The sequence below is a fragment of the Folsomia candida genome, unplaced genomic scaffold (genome assembly GCF_002217175.1).
Source record: "Folsomia candida strain VU population unplaced genomic scaffold, ASM221717v1 Fcan01_Sc026, whole genome shotgun sequence".
Lineage (NCBI taxonomy): Eukaryota > Metazoa > Arthropoda > Collembola > Entomobryomorpha > Isotomidae > Folsomia > Folsomia candida.
This window is the reverse complement of record NW_019091218.1, coordinates 2,135,440-2,152,999: the sequence shown is the minus strand read 5'-3', so window position 1 is coordinate 2,152,999 and position 17,560 is coordinate 2,135,440. Positions and strand designations below refer to the sequence as shown.

Below are 17,560 nucleotides of genomic sequence, written 5' to 3'. Positions count from 1 at the left end.
AGATAATTTGATTTATTTGAGGTCAAGCAGCCAAGCTTAGGTTATTGCTAACTTCATTATTTATTTATTCTGCTATTTGCTAAGTTAAATTGTGTTTTATAACATGAAAACCTTCTGCGTATTACATACGTAGACAAGCGACATACCTTTTGTAGCATTTTTTGGTCGACTATAACTTTTCTTGTATCACAGTATAATTATGATTTGGAATATAAATCTAGTTTGACTTTTGAATCCAAATACGTACTCAGAATTTAATTTTAGATACAGGTCTAGCCCTCCGATTAATACCATTTGAGCAAAAAATCGCTTCTGAGGTTGCACCAAAACTATTATTTAACAAGAAGAAACATTCACCAAAAATCCATCTAGAAAAAAACACATAAACAGTTTGATAACCCAAGCTATTTTATCCATGTGTTAAATATGGCTGCAACTAATTTATTAACGAAGAGAAATTTACAGGGAAAACAAATTACGAAAGAGTCCCGCAAATCGGTAAGATCACCTAATTCATGAAAATATTTAAGTACAATCCTGCACTAAAATGATCAACAGAAGTTCTCAGCGGATCTCATCCTACACGGGGACTCCCCAATTGGTTTCTGTCTCCTTGTCCAATACTTTTACGGGGATCATTTCCCAATTCCGTACCAACTCCCGTATACATTTTTTCGTTGGAATAGAATCCTTCACGTTGAAATTGTCCCAATGAAATCCGCCGTTTCAAAGTTTGTCTCACCGTTTATTAGTTTAGGTTTAATGATTGTCTGTACAGCAGGTATTTATTGTACATATTAGCAAGGAATATGACCATTTCTGGACGGATGTACGTTTTTGGACATGGATTTTTTTAGTGCTATTGGTGCCTTGTCTATATTTGGATATTTCATAGTCACACTAGATTCGGTGTCGCTTCAAGTATTGGAACTAACTGTTGGCCTTTACTGCCATATGAGGAAAGGTAACAATGTCATTTGAATGAATAAACTTTTGTAAAATTAGCTGGGCAATCAATTTAGTATTTAAACTTGGGTGCAGGATATCGATATTAAAATTAAATTATTTGTAGTTTAGAGGATACACTTGTTAAAATTAACACTAATATTTACGGAACATTAAGAATGAAGCCCAATTCAGATATAGTACTTGATAATTTATTCTATTTTTAACAATCCCTGTATTTGTTCCATTGTTTTATAAATCTTACAGAATTATCTTAATCATTAAGAACTATTTCACGTGAAACTAATATTTATAGACCTTCCTTTAGATATCATGAATACTTGACAATAGGTTTGTTTAAAAAAATTCTTTAATTACTTCATTGTTTCCTTGCACTTACAGAGTTCAAAATTCAATCTGGACACGATTCGTCTGAAGGAGTAGGGTCCATTTGGGGTGTTTTTCGGCCACCGACTTTTATTTTTTATTTTTGTAGGGTATGATGTGAGAAGTCTAAATAAATATGATAGAGTTGGAAAAAATCATCCCAAACCACTTTTCTGGCACCAAAACCATGATTTTCGACGAGTCCCTTTTTTTGACGTTTGGCGAGCCATATCTCTGAACTGACGCAGATTTCGATATAACTGTTAATATGAAAAATGTAGGTACCTACCTTAGGCACCTAAAAAATATTATACTAACATTTGGAAATCAAATGACGAGAAGTTGCAAAATTAAATGTATAAATTTTCGTGAAAAAATCTCAGATTTTCTTAACTTGTTCATTTTCATATCCTGGCCATCGATTACAATCAAACTAATGACTTAATTAATTGCCTATAGCATGTGACTATAATGTAAAAAAAAATCTGGCGCTGAAAGAGCCACCCTTCCTTAGTTAAAAATTGCCGAAGTTGAAAAAAACGTATGTAAATTTCTGTACCAAGGTAACATAGTAATGCTTATCGACATTATTAAAGCCCGGAATCTTTATTTAACAGTACCAAAAATGCAGTTACGCATATTCTAGAAATATGCAAGACCAAGGACTGGTACTATGCTGCAGTATTGCTTTGATAAAAATCGACGAAAGTGAAAATATAAGATTATAGCGATAAAATCGACAAAAAATTGAGTTTGATCAAGTTTAGAAATCCGCGATGCTCCTGATCTATAATCCATTTTGTAAAAATTAATTAAGGATATCGCTACACGTGCATTATGACTTTATCAGGATTCATATCTGGTATGGTATCTTGAGGAACTGAAATTATAATTGTTCGTGAAATTAGCGGTAAGTCAACATAAAGGATTTTTATTAGAGAACCGGTGACACTTTCAAACTTGACTTGTTTGATATGTTATGCACGCATATCATAGGCATTTCATAAAATCATTAGTTGGGGTACACTCGATCACTGAGAGGCTACAAAAATACTTATAACCTTCAAAAGTCTCCAATTTTTCGAGAAAAGTTTTGCTTCTAATTTTGTGTCATCTTTTCACAAATATCTTACAGCGTAATCACTTAAGTAACATTCAGTATCAGTGAGTCTATATTGTAAACATCGTCTAAGGTAGCAGGCAAGTTTCTAAATTGCCATAAAAAATCAATAACTCAATTTTTTGTCGATTTTATCGCTATAATCTTATATTTTCACTTTCGTCGATTTTTATCAAAGCAATACTGCAGCATAGTACCAGTCCTTGGTCTTGCATATTTCTAGAATATGCGTAACTGCATTTTTGGTACTGTTAAATAAAGATTCCGGGCTTTAATAATGTCGATAAGCATTACTATGTTACCTTGGTACAGAAATTTACATACGTTTTTTTTCAACTTCGGCAATTTTTAACTAAGGAAGGGTGGCTCTTTCAGCGCCAGATTTTTTTTACATTATAGTCACATGCTATAGGCAATTAATTAAGTCATTAGTTTGATTGTAATCGATGGCCAGGATATGATAGAAAATGAACAAGTTAAGAAAATCTGAGATTTTTTCACGAAAATTTATACATTTAATTTTGCAACTTCTCGTCATTTGATTTCCAAATGTTAGTATAATATTTTTTAGGTGCCTAAGGTAGGTACCTACATTTTTCATATTAACAGTTATATCGAAATCTGCGTCAGTTCAGAGATATGGCTCGCCAAACGTCAAAAAAAGGGACTCGTCGAAAATCATGGTTTTGGTGCCAGAAAAGTGGTTTGGGATGATTTTTTCCAACTCTATCATATTTATTTAGACTTCTCACATCATACCCTACAAAAATAAAAAATAAAAGTCGGTGGCCGAAAAACACCCCAAATGGACCCTACTCCTTCCTCAAAAGTACCGACCTGAAGATTTTATCCATTCTGAGCTCGTTATTCGTGTTGACGACATACGTCTATATTCCTCTTGGTGTACTTTTTCTAATGTTCTTGGAGCTGGAACCAACAACATACATTTTTCAATACGTATCGGTTCAATTAGAAATACCTATACTCAGTACTTGTACCCGCTTTCTGGTATTTTTAGCATGCTACATAAATAACTAATGTAATTGGCACATACCATAATGCAAGAATGATTTGCTACACGGTTGCCCATGTCATTTATAATCTTCATTGTATAAACACATTACTTAAACTGGGGCCCCTATTTCTCACGAAAATTATAAAATTGTACGACCTGAACATTTTAATTGCTTGGTTGAAATGCGGTCAAATTGGTTACAATATCATAGAGCAAATAATGAGAAATTCTATACTGCTGGGCGTACTTGGTATGAACTTGGGGTTGATCTGTATCACTATTATATTGATCAGATTGAACCATCAGTTGTCCACAGTTATGTCTTTTGCGGCCTTAATTGGATTTTTTAGCATCGTATGCTTGGTTAAAATCGTTTGGGGAATTCTTGCAACGGTAAACAGTGATACAAGATGCTGTATAAATTGTCTTGTTAAGCTAAACGTGCTAGATAAAATTACTTAGAACAACAAGAGCGAGAAGGATCCATCTAAAAATTGTCAAAGCGATGAAGCCGTATGAGATTGTGATAGGTTTGGGAAACTGTACTTTCTTCCGAGCGAAAATAAGTAATGAACTGAAGATGGCCATGTATGTTGTTGATAACACGATATCATTACTACTGATTTAAACCGGAAGTAAAGTATTGAGTAGTTAGTCATTGCATAATTATTTAGTTGTCATTGTGATGAATGTGTGTGTATAGATTTCACCAGGTAATATGAAAGCTTAACAAGGAGGTTATTAGTTATTAAGGAATTTTATGGATTTAGATTTTTGAATAAATTGGGTATTGGAAGTACTTAGATAATCCATGGTTCATAAATGTAGGTATTTGGATACTTATACAAGCTATGCGGTAAAACCGCGAAATAATCTATTTTTTAACACCATGTTAGATTGTGCACACTCGAATTTGAAATATCCCGGCGTAGGTGAAAAGCAGGTCAATTTCGAAAAGGTTGTTCAGGAGAGAAATCTAAGCCAGATTGTCCCTAAGGCAGTTCAGTTTTATTTTAGTTGCCTAAAATATAACGGCTTGCATGTAGCATTGATTAGAAATCAGCATCTTACATTTCGAAACTTTTCAAAGATTCGAACCTGGCGCCGCAGGGAAGCCTTATTTCGAAAAATAGGTCCTGACGAGGGCACTCCGCATAACCTCCAGGATTACGATTCCATCAAGAAAATGGAAGAAAAATCAAAATTTCGACATGCTGCTCTGATGCACAATGAAATGACCCCAAAATAGACGTTTCGAATTTTCGCGCCTTAGAGAGACACTGTATGAAAAAAAGTTTCGACCAAAAGTCGTAGCTATTTTAGTCGTGGATGTAACCCTGTTGTCTATTTTCCTCTATCATTTACCGAAATCATTTGAAATAGAAATTAGTGTCCCAGTGACCATTTGACATATAAAGGTCAATAGGTCAAAACATATTCGAAATTTTGGAAAACCGTTTGCGTCCCCTATCCCTGCTTTTTGCTGGTGGTCACGATTCTTTTTACCGCATCCTCGTATCTCAAAACGTCTCGCCACACGGACACTCAGAATTTAACAATAGCTTGGGTAACAACATACTATATGTTTCACATATACGTCCATGCACCATGAAAGTAAATGGGAAAAAATAGAAAAATCAAAATAAACACGGATTTCATCAATCGTTATGATTCATTTTGTGAGTTTATGTTAGGAGAAGATGATTAGATTAGTACATTTGTTATAAAATGATATCATCTCATGGAACCGTCACCTCAACTAATCTCAATCGACTAAATCAGTACTTCATCTCATTTATTTTCCATGTCATCTCAAATTCATCTCATTATGAGATTTGATTTGATTCTCTCATATTACCAGCAGCGCTAGATTGAACAAATTTGTCGACCCACCAATCCCTGTAATGTGTTCTACAGGAAAATAATTCATTTTCAGACAGATAAAACTGAAATGGGAAAATGGGATATTTAAAAAGACTTTTTTCTTTCAATTTACTGTGAATTTGAAAATCGGTACTCATACATACAATTTAAACGTCCTGAAAAAATGCAAGATAAAACTATCTATTTAATTCAATTCGTCTAGAGATTAAAACTTAATAAAAATGAATATAAACTATTTCTAAATATTTATTAATTTTATTTATTTCAGAAATTTATTTCTATTTAATGTTAAACTATTTATCGACATAAGCAATCAGACATACTTTAACCAATTTTTATTTGTAGGCTCAACTGCTTCAGATAAATTTAAAATTTATACTTCCAATTCTAGAGAAGCTACGATAACACAACAATTTTAATCCATATTCCTTCTCCATATTTTCCTTCGCAGTAAAATATTAATTTCTTTTCTCGACGAAAGTTGAGCAAGATTTACTAAAACCATTATTCAATTGAAGCTTCCAGCTGAACCCCATATTAAATACATTGTTCTACAAGTAATATTTATATAGAAGTAATATTTTATAACTTGAACGCATTATCTTTTAATTTGTATTAGGCAATCGGCTTGACTAGAACCTTTCTTATTTATTCGTTTGGAGGTTTCCTAAACTCTTTGGTCGAATTAATTATGTTTAATAGCTTAAAAATACATTCCATCAATAAGTAAATCGTAGAGATAGACCGTCAAAACTATTAGCCAAAGGCCGTCCACAAGCATATTAGCTGCCAAGTATAAGCAGGTACCCAATTCGCCCAAAAACCTTTCTGGAAATCTAACCAAAGTTTCAATTCGGAAGGAACATGGCCAAAAGTGCTTAACATCTTCCACCAAAGTCTCGAAGAATTCTTACTCTAAAATTGACCTAAATAGTTGTATGAACCCAAACTTAATATTTTTGCTGTCAAGCCTATGTACTTACATAACAAAATATCCAACAGAACTTCTCCATGGATCTAATCTTACAAGGGAACACACCCGCTGGCTTGTGTCTCCTTGTCCAATACTTTTACACGGACCACTACCCTCTTCCTTACAAACTCCCATATCAATTTGTCCGACGAAGGGGGACAATTCACTTACAGCCTGTCAAAATGAAATACGCTATTTCAAAATTTATCCCGGTGTTATTAAGTTTAATTATGGCAACAGTGAGCACAGCAGGAATTTATTGTCTAAGCGGAGAGGATGACCATTTCTGGACAGATGTGCGTTTCTGGACTTGGATTCTTTTTATCGCCATCGGTGCCTTGTCAATCTATGGATATTGCACAGTCACGCTGAATCCGCTTTGTCTTCAAATCTGGGAACGGACTGTAAGCGCTTACTGGCATTTACGAAAAGGTATCATTTTCATTTCTGTTTTAAGTAATACTTACCTTGGTTTGATTGGTTTGCAAAACAATTAATTACAAAATATCGCATATTTATTTCCAAGTTTTCTTAAATTTACAGAGTTCAAAACTCAATATGGAAATGCTTCATCGAAGTTCCTTAAAAATACCGACTTGGCCATTTTATCCGTGTTGATGTCTTTATTTGTTGTAACAACTCACCTATTTCTCCACGTTATCGTCCTTTTCCTAATGTTCTTTGAGCTGGATCCTATCTCTTACATTTTTCGACACGTATCTTCTCAAGTCGAACTACGTGGCGTAATGCCTGCCACCAACCTTCAGGTATTGTTGACATGCTACATAATGAACGCAATAGGCTCCTACCATAACGCCCGAATGATGAGCTTTGGGGTTGCCTCCGTCATTTATATTCTTCACTGCTCAAGCACTCTGCTAAATTTGGGTCCCTTATTTGTAACGCAAATTCGTAAATCGTACGACTTGAACATTTTAGTTGCATGGTTGAAATGCGGCCATATCGCGTTCAATATTGTAGAACCCATAATGAGAAATTGCATACTTGTCGGTGTACTTGGTATGAATTTAGCGTTAATCTGTATCGCTTTTTTATTGATTAGGTTAAACCATCAATTGTCCGCAGGCATGCTTGTCGTTGCTACGATTGGATTTTTAGACATTCTAATTGCAATCAAAATAAGTTGGGAAATGTTTGCGATGGTTCACAGCGGTACTAAATGTTGTCTTCGTGGTCTTGCTAAGTTTGATGTGATCAGAAAAATTGTAACAGCTAGAGAGAGGAAGATACATTTTAAAATATTGAAGGCGATGAAGCCTTATGAAATACCGATAGGGTTAGAAAACTATACATTCTTCACAGCCAAAAAAAGTAATACACTAACGATGGCTATGGAAACTGTCGACAGCACGATCTCGTTACTACTTATTTGAATTCACAGGGTATCCACTTCTTAATAAGCGCTTATTCATAATTATTTCCTAGCATATGTACATAAATTGGGGAAGGATTCCATTTTGTTATTCTAAAGATATGGAAATTTTTTAAAATTTTTTGTTACAAGAGGAAAGGATGCCCAAGGAATTTAAGATACAATATGCCAATCAACCAGATTCGTCCCTGGGACATATCCAGTATTTTAAGTACCAAGGTACTAAATCCAAGAACTGATTTAGTTCCATTTTAGGTACTAGATCAGTTCTTGGAAAATAAGTAAATTTGATAGAATCAAGTTAAAATTGGCGCAATGTAAGTTTGGCCCTGTCGATTTAGCTAATAGAATAATGTATTTCCTTATGTGCTTCTTTACAGTTGGATTGTTACCTTTACGGGTAAATTTCAAATTATGTAACTTAGTTGATAATTACATAACGAGTTTTTTCGTTCATATTAACTAGAATCGCTTGAACATTTGTTAATTATTTTAACTTTGTTTATGACGGAGCTGTATGAAAGAGACACATTCACAGAAGTGATTCCTAATATATCTAATAATTATGGTAAATAAACAAACTTGAACGCCATTAATTCCATCCATCTAGGAAACACATGGTTACAGTACTCAACAAAGTGGCAAACAACCCCACAAAAAACCCCCACAAAAAACAAGATAAAACAAAGTTTTAAATTATCCGTCTTCACCGGACTAAACTCGCTCTCATACTCGTTCCCAGTTACCATGCCAGCCCCACTCATTACAAATATGCCATAGTAATTCATACTGCACTTGTTATTTCTTTTGTCACTCTCCCTCAAGAGAAATATGGCTCGAAAGTAATCAAAATTTGTATCCCAATTTTTATAAATCCCGCTCTCCCACAACTTCGCGAGGCCCTTCTTAATAAGCCTGGTGTACTCGCTGTTATCCATGTACCAAGGATACCTCGTAACTAAGGGGTTCTGCCCGAGTTTCTTCTCTTGGATGACATATTTCGTATACCGACTCATCAAAAGCTTCATCCTAACGGTATCCCTTTTCACACTAACAATGCAATGCCGTGAACTGTTTATCTCCAATCTTAATGGGACAAGTTTTAATTTGTTCACATCCAAAAATAAGCGGACCCGTATTTTTGCTCTAGCGATAATGCGCGCATTTGAGCGCCAGGCGGGAGATTCAAATAATTTTTCAGCCAAATTTTCGGATTTTAAAATCGCTATAACTTTTTGAATTTTGAATTTTTAAAAAATTAAAAATATGTATTCTTAGAATTATCTCCTATATTTAGTAAAAATAATAGTTTTTGGAATTTCTAAAAATTTCAAATTTTATAGATTTTGCAATTTTCCAAGAGTTTTAAAATTCCCAAAACTTGATAAAAATTCGAGTTTTCAAAAAATTTTGAAAATGGATTTTTAAAAACTAAAACAGGCAATTCTAAGCATACATGTTCTTAAATTTTTAAATTTGCGCCAAAATTCAAAAAGTTACAGCGATTTTAAAATCCGAAAATTTGGCTGAAAAATTATTTGAATCTCCCGCCAGGCGCTCAAATGCGCGCATTACCGCTAGAGCAAAAATACGGGTCCGCTTATTTTTGGATGTGAACAAATTAAAATTAGTCCCATTAAGATTGGAGATAAACAGTTCACGGCATTGCATTGTAAGACAAGAAAATACCTGGGGCATCGTAATCAACCCGCTGTCCGTATTAACAGGTTTGCCCTGACTGATGTTCATCACTACATCATACGCAGCGCCTGCCAGAAACCGAGCTTCGTCTTGGAAACGGGCATAAAACTTGGCATACTTGCCATCAGCATCGGCCAGATCGCGGAGCACGTGTTCTTTCAAGGTTGCGCGATTTTGTCCCCTAAATTGATGGCGGGTATTGGTTGTAATTAAAATTCCTGACACATTTTGGTTTGAGGACACAGTTTTTTATAAAAATGGGCGACTTTGTGATTATTTTATTAACATTCCATAAAATTTTATATTGAACAATCTTATTTACTGTATATGTGCATACAAAGTGTTTATGTACATTAAACTTGATTGAAATTAATGAAGCCAAAAAATGCAGGAGTTTTCTATGCAAAAGTTAATAAGATCAGAATTACAATATTTGAACATTTCTAATTGACGGTGTCGACGGTGTCAGAAAAATTATGTGGTAATAAATATACTATAGGTGACATAATATAAATTTAAATTCACAATAAAAATTATAAATAATTTTAATAGCGTTCAACAAAAGAAATAAAAAGTTAAATGAAAAAGTTTCATAACTTTTATACGAGTCACTTAATATTAAAGTTAGATAAGGTGACCTGAGATGAGACGAAATTGGAATAAAATTAGGTGACATCTTGGTGGTCTCATTGAAAGTCCAAGTTGTGAGTACAATGGGCCAATTTGAAACTTAAATACTCTTTTAAATAGTAACAATTATTTGTATTTAACGTACTTATTTCCGAATTAATTTTTTGACGCTTTAACAATCACGGCGTTTACTGTGTTTTTCAGCAGGCTTTTTTTAAATGAAACACCCTGCTGCATGCTAAATACAATGTCTCAAACCCAAATTCAAATGTACTTGCTTAACCCTTTCGTCTGAAAAAACTAATATCATTTCGAAAACTACGAACACGAAATTCCTCTCCTAACATGCGTTCCTTCGTGTCGTTTTAATTGCTTCAAAGTTTTCGCCACTTTATCGCACCCCTCAAACCTACATCTGAACCCTTCCCCACCACTGTGCTCCGATTCTGTGTGCTGTTGTAGTGATATCCTTCTCAAAAACGTCTTTCCGCATGAAACGCACTCGTACAACTTACGATTGACGGCATGATGCGAGTCCCAATGGCTTTGCAAAGTGCACTTCATTGTGAATTCCGCCCCACAAGCGCCACACTTGTAAGGTCTTTCCTGCAAGTGGAAGCCAGAAATGTGAACCTTCAACCCGTCCCGGTTATAAAATCCTCTTCCGCAGAAAGTGCAAGGAAAAGGTTTTAATTTAAGATGTACCCTGTTGTTATGTTTGTTTAAGGATCCCTTCGTCAAAAATTCCTTTGGGCACAAGTCACACTGAAACCTAGCCCGAGCCTTGCAATGGGTCTTTTCGTGATTTCGCAAATTGCTGCTTTGCCCGCTGGTATACCCACAGTTTAAAATCTGGCAGGAGTATGGGCGCTCCATAATATGAATTCGGAGATGATTATCTCTCTCCTGATGGGTTTTAGAAAGTTTGGGACAAAAATAGCACTTCAGTCGGGCCAGATGAGTCTTCTGGTGTCTGAACAGGCTGGTCAGATCATAAAAATCCATGACACACTTATCATGTTCGCACTTGTGCCGCTTTCCATGCATAATTTTCCCATGTTTTTCCAATAACTTTAAGTTGGAGAAGATTTTCGCGCATTTTACACAACTAAAATCTGTTTGGCGGCCGTGAAGAGCCTCGTGACGTCTCATGTTTCCCTTCAAAGTAAACTTTTTCAGACAATTCGCCACTCCGCAGGTAAATCCTCCTCCTGCATGGTGCTTATTGTGGTGCCCTTTTAAAGTCAACTGTTGCCGAAATATTTTCCCGCATCCGGAAACTCGACAAGGATAAGAGGTCCGGTCGCTGAGACTTTTATGAGTTTCGCGGTGAGCGTGTAGCGTAATCTTGGTTCTATATTCCTTCCCACACTCGTCACATTTTAGTGGTTTCTCCCTAAGGTGTACAAAGCGCAGGTGATTATTCATATTTTCTTTATTATAGAAAGTTCTCGAACACAAGGGGCACCCGAACGGTTTAAGCTTTAGGTGAACCGCTTCCTCATGAGATTTTAAATGAGCAGGTTTCGCAAACCGTCTCGGACAGGAGGGGCATTCAAATATTTTAAACTTTTCGCGGTCTTCGTGAGTTGTTTGATGCAAGCGAAGATTTCCCATTGACCGGAAAGACTTTCCACAGTGGGGGAAATCGCATTGGTATGAACGCTCTTGATCGTGGGTTTTAATGTTGGTTGCAAGAGCTGATTTGTTTTTGAAATTTTTTGGGCATTTGGTGCACGGTAAAGGGCGAAGGGAAGAGTGGGTCGTGGAATGTGGGTCCAAGTGGTCTTTTCTCATAAATGACTTCCCACAAGTGCGATATTCGCAGTGGTATGGTCTCATTTTCCAATTTGGACTTTTCACAACAAAGTATGCGCTGGAGGAAGAAATATCTGTACCTCCGGTTTCTTGACAGTTACTAGACCAATACAATTTTTTAAGAATTTATGAAATCATAATGACTTATTGGAAAATTTACGTCTCACCAGAAAACGTTGATTTGTAAGATTGAGATTGATTGAGATTGCTTATCCCAATTGGATAGATCTTTTACTGGAAGATTTTGCCCTGGAATATAGACAAATTTGCATCCATACTTTACATTTATTACTGATTGAGATTATTAAAGTGTATTGAACTTTTTTATTTTCTATTATTAATTAATTAATTAAACCAGTCAAAACATCACCTTTGCAGACGAAAAATCATTTAACACTATTGCAGTCTACTACTACTCGCCCTCCCAAGATAACTACAACTGGATAAAATACACACTATTGCACGTAAGGATGAGCTGAAACTGTTCAAGGGTTTCTCACCCTTGGTGAAAATACCCTTCTGAGAAAAACCGACTAAAGGGTCATTTCCAATTTCCATTCTCTTTTCCACCCTTCACTTCGCACAAGGCTTCACAAAAATAGCCAGATACATGTCAACGCTATTGAAAACATATAAAGGTATGTAGTTGGGCATCTATGTAAAAAGAAAACTCTGTCAATTTAGGATGGGACTTATATACATCACTTAACCATTTGTTACCAGCACCGTTCGACACGGCATGGTAAATACAAAGCATTTGGTTCTAACTTCTTAAAATTTATATTTCATCGGATATAATGCCCGAAAGGTTCGCATTTTCCATACTACAAAATAGGTTCCTTTTTCAGGACCACTATATAATCTTATTACCAACAACAAGTTGTCGGCAACGAAATATTGCAATCTATCCAAATTAGCCTCTGCTAAAAATAGAAAGGTTAACTACTACCATACTTAACAAAGTTGCAGACTAGGCTTTTTTCGACCCTTATGAATCCACGGAATGTCTTGTTTGCTCGGCCTTCTCTGTAACTCTTATATCCTATAGTTGTGGTACCAACCACAAGTGGTACCACAAGTTGTGGTACCAACAGTGCGATATATACCCACATTGGGTATATATTGTTCCAATTTTGTATCTGACCATGCCATAAAAATTTATTTCCCAGAATGCTGATTGCCCTTCAGTCTGTCCTCAATTCTTACTCCACACAGGTATAAAGTAATAACTTCCCCTTCAGTCCAGTTTCGTTCACATTTATGACACAATTCACCACATAATAATTCGTTTCTCTCAAAGTATCAAAATGTCTCACATATGCCCCCACTGCGACAAGTGCTTCACGACATCGAGTGCCCGACGCCAGCACATCCGTAGAATACACATGGCTGTGAAAACCTGTTCGTGCAAAGTGTGTCACAAAAAATTTTACAGTGCGAAAAATTGTGCCACGCATGAGGAAATACATCTAGACGATTCCCAAAGAGAGCGACCCTTTCGCTGCGACAATTGTCAAAATTCGTTCCACCAAAAACACACTTTAAAAAATCACATCAGAAATGTTCACACGACTATGAAACCGTTCATCTGTGAATTTTGTGGAAAAGCGTTTAAGGTCGACTATTATCGTGCTGCGCATCTTCAACGAGTTCATCTGAAGGAGAAACAATACCGCTGCCGGGAGTGTGGAAAAGGTATAAATATTACCTGAGAAATCTGAAATTATTTATTTTCTCCACAATTTCATGAATTTACTTCTTTGTATCTACCAACCAACTGCACGTCCTCTAAACGTAAAAATTATAATACATATTCCACAGACTTTGCGAAGAGGATCGACCTGACGAACCATTTCAAGGTCCACCAAGCTAACCGGGATCGTCTCCCCTGCCCCCACTGTCACCGAATATTCATTGGCGACAAACGCCTCTCATCTCACATTGAACTAACCCATCAACAGAAAGGATTTCCCTGTGTGTTTCCAGGATGCGGAAAAAAATTTTCCACCGACCAGGTCGCCTCCTTCCATTACAAAACGATCCACGGTACCGTACGTCCCTTTCCTTGTGCCCATTGCGACACCACCTTCAAAAGAAAAGACACCTTGGCGAAACATGTCGCACGGAAGCATTCAAATAAATTTCTCTTCAAATGCTCCACCTGCGGGAAATCGTTTAATCAAAAGGCAAACCTTGCCCAACACGAGAGGTCGCATTCCACCCGGAAAGAATTCAAATGTCCCCAATGCCCCGCGCAATACCGTTGGAGGGCCAGCTTAATCCAACACATTGCCGAGAAGCACAACAATCAGAACAATCCGCGTCTCCCTTGTCCAATTTCGGGGTGTGGTGCGACTTCTAAGAATAAAATACTGTTGAAAGTTCACCTGAAATTAAGGAATAATAGTAAGAAAACGAAGCAATGTTACTTCTGCCCGTTCATGTTTCATAGAACAACGAATAGCCACTATCACGATCATGTGAGGATGCACACGACCGAGAAACCGTTCAACTGCACCAAATGCTATAGTTCGTTTAGCAATAAACAAGTTCTAAATAACCACCAGGTAATTAAAAAGTATTGCTGCTAACGCCAAGAGCGGTAATTATAATGTCCTAGTAAGTATTTTGAAATTTATTGTGCAGAAATTTCTACACCCGACGGAACCTCGGAGAACGTACAAGTGTCCAATCTGTGGCAAATCTTTCCTCTCGCAGACGTACATCAACTACCACGTGAGACAGGTGCACTTCTCGGAAAGGAATTACCATTGCACGATGTGCGGTAGGGATTTTTCGAGCGAATACGTGCTTCACTTACACATTAGGAAAATTCATACGAACGAGAAGCCTTACAAATGTCACGTAAAGCAGTGTCCATTTTCAGCTTTTACAGAACCCGCACTGAGGGATCACGTGATACATTATCATGTCGGCGGGTGTGGATTAATTTGCTACTTTTGTGGCAAACTATTTGCAGCAAAGGAAAAATTATATGAACACATCGGGACCCACACGGAAGAGACGGGGTGGAGTTAAATCTATGTGGAAAATTGGCTGCGAGAAACTTCGGATCTTTGAAGAACCACAAAACTAAACAGTGCGATCATAAATTTTGAAAACATTCTGGATATCACCTAACATGAAAGCGTATGTATAAGTGATTACGGGGTAGATTCTAACTGAGGTTGAAATAAATTGGGAATTTATTAACTGTATAGAGATTGTACAACTATTTGAAGAATTACCTTTACATAGATAGACATATATTATTTATTCTTTCAAGATCATTTGCCTATACAAGTTAATTAATAAATTATAACAATAAAATATCCCAGTAATTTCGGAAATTTAGTTTAAATAAACATCTAATCATAGTTTATATGGTACGGTTGGCTCGCTCAGTTAAGTTTGACTGCGGATGATAAGGAGAAGTGAATTTTTGAGAAATGTGCCAATTTTTGCACAGATAAGCAAGAACATTTGAGGAAAAATAGGTTGCATTGTCACTAACTATACATTTTGGCATGCCATATCGACAGAAAAGTTGTGTTTCTAAAATTTTGCCTATTACTGGAGCTGAGGAAGTTCTTATAGGAAAAATCTCAGTCCACTTACTGTACCCATCAATGACTACCAAGATGTAGGAATATCCGCCGGGCGAGGATTTTGTGTAGGGGCCCATTAAGTCCATATAAATGGTTGTCCACGGCGCTTCGACGGGAGATGAGACCATGAGACCAGCCGGTTTCCTGTTATCGTATTTATTTCGCTGACACATGTCGCAAGTCTTGATATAGTCCACAATGGCGGATTGCATGTCACGAAAATATGCACGGGAGGCGACTCGTGCTTTCGTCTTGTCCACGCCAAGATGACCAGAATGAGGCGTGTCATGGAGTTGATGGAGGACGTCGGAGATGAGAGATTTTGGGATGACTGGGAGGACTTTGCCGGCAACGGATTTGTAGACAATGTGATTTATGGTGACAAAGTCTGGTCCTGCGTATTCTCTCATCTCCTCCTTGGATTGCTTCTGGTGACGTCTAATCTTGTTCCTGTCCAAATTGCATGTCAGGACAAGATTGCATCGGTGGTAAGGAGGAAACATATAGTCCTCATCCTTGTCTATCACGGTGGTATCTGCTGTGGGATTTCTAGACAAAAAATCTGCAACAACATTATCTTTACCTTTTATATACTGTATGTATGGGGACCATTCTTGCAACTTCCAAGACCATCGCATAAGGCGTTTATTGGAATTTTTCATGGTTTCTAAGTATATAAGAGCTTGGTTATCCGTCTGAAGGATAAACTCATGCCCATCTAAGTATTCTTTAAACTTTTCTAATGCAAAAATTATACCATAACACTCCTGATCGGGCGTGCTATAGTTAAGTTGTGCACCAGTAAATGCATGGCTAGCAAAAGTTATTACTCTTTCATCACCAGCGTCGTCAAGTTGTGAAAGTGATGCTCCACATCCGACAATGCTGGCGTCAGTTCTTACTATAAATGGCTTATCATGCATTGGATGAGCTAAAACTACATTTTCAAGGAAAGCTTGTTTTATTTCCTGAAATGCAGTCCTGGCAGCTGGCGTAAATATATATTTTCTTTTGGCAGAGGTTAGTGCAAATAATGGCGCTGCAATGTGTGCAAAGCGCTGAATAAAATTACGATACCAACCAATCATGCCAAGAAATTCTCTGAGCTTTTTGCGGGTGGGTGGTTCTGCAAATTGCTGGATAAACGCGTTCTTATCCGGGTCCATCCCTATCCCTGCGCTGGAAACTCTATGGCCTAAAAATTTGACCTCAGTTTTACCAAAGTGACATTTGGTACTCTTTAAAGTGAGACCCGCTTTACGGAAGCGTTCAAGAATTATTGACAAATGTCTAAGATGCTCTTCAAAAGAATTACTAAAGACTAAGATATCATCCTGGTAACTAGCGCAGAAATCTTCTAAGCCTTCTAACAGTTCATTAATCATTCTTTGATAAGTAGCAGCTGCATTTTTTAACCCAAACGCCATGCAATTATATTCATATAAGCCTCGGTGAGTGGCGAATGCAGTGTACTTTTTGCTATTGGCTTCCATTGGAATTTGCCAGTAGCCTTTCTCCGCATCCATCGTGCTAATTAATTTGCAATTTGCAAATTTTCGCAATAAATCTTGCACACGTGGAATTGGGAAACTGTCGTTAGGATGTAGGCGGTTTATGTGGCGATAATCTACACAAAAACGCCATGACCCATCACTTTTCTCTTTTAATAATACGGGGGAAGCATAAGGAGAATTAGACTTACGGATGATGTCATGTTTTAGCATGTAATCAACCTGCTTACTTATTTCCTCCATCTTGGATTGGGAAGTAGGATATGGGCGTTGCCTTTTCGGCTGCTCCTAATCACATTTATTACTATTATTTATTATTATGTTCCACTCCCTTGATTCTTCCAATACGAGGGGCGTCGATGACATCCGGGAACTTAGAGAGCAGGTCCTTGATGTCATCGCGCTGTGAATCTTCAAGAAGAGTCAAGGTGTGGGTGACGGTGTTATTTGACATGACAACTTTGAGGGGATGAGACTCAACTGGCCAAGTATCTGAAAAACCCCATAGTAAATCTTTCATGTCAAATAATAAACCACATTTATGTAGAAAATCCATCCCCAGGAGGAGAGGATGT

At 36.9% G+C, this 17,560-nt stretch overlaps 1 protein-coding gene across 1 annotated transcript; it reads left to right on the top strand.

Moving 5' to 3' along the window:
- The first annotated feature begins 13,440 nt into the window (after positions 1 to 13,440).
- LOC118438769 (gastrula zinc finger protein XlCGF26.1-like) lies at positions 13,441 to 15,086 on the top strand. The gene is made up of 3 exons (XM_035859500.1): positions 13,441 to 13,561; positions 13,688 to 14,433; positions 14,513 to 15,086. The coding sequence occupies exons 1-3, from the start codon at positions 13,441 to 13,443 to the stop codon at positions 14,903 to 14,905; spliced, it is 1,260 nt and encodes a 419-aa protein (XP_035715393.1). The 3' UTR covers positions 14,906 to 15,086.
- Positions 15,087 to 17,560: the final 2,474 nt, after the last annotated feature.

Excerpts from the sequence above, each read along its gene's own strand:
- LOC118438769 (XM_035859500.1), top strand. The coding sequence starts at position 13,441 with ATGAAACCGTTCATCTGTGAATTTTGTGGAAAAGCGTTTAAGGTCGAC. Across the intron at positions 13,562-13,687 it reads CTGCCGGGAGTGTGGAAAAG|ACTTTGCGAAGAGGATCGAC; the intron begins GTATAAATATTA and ends CATATTCCACAG. Across the intron at positions 14,434-14,512 it reads AAGTTCTAAATAACCACCAG|AAATTTCTACACCCGACGGA; the intron begins GTAATTAAAAAG and ends TTTATTGTGCAG.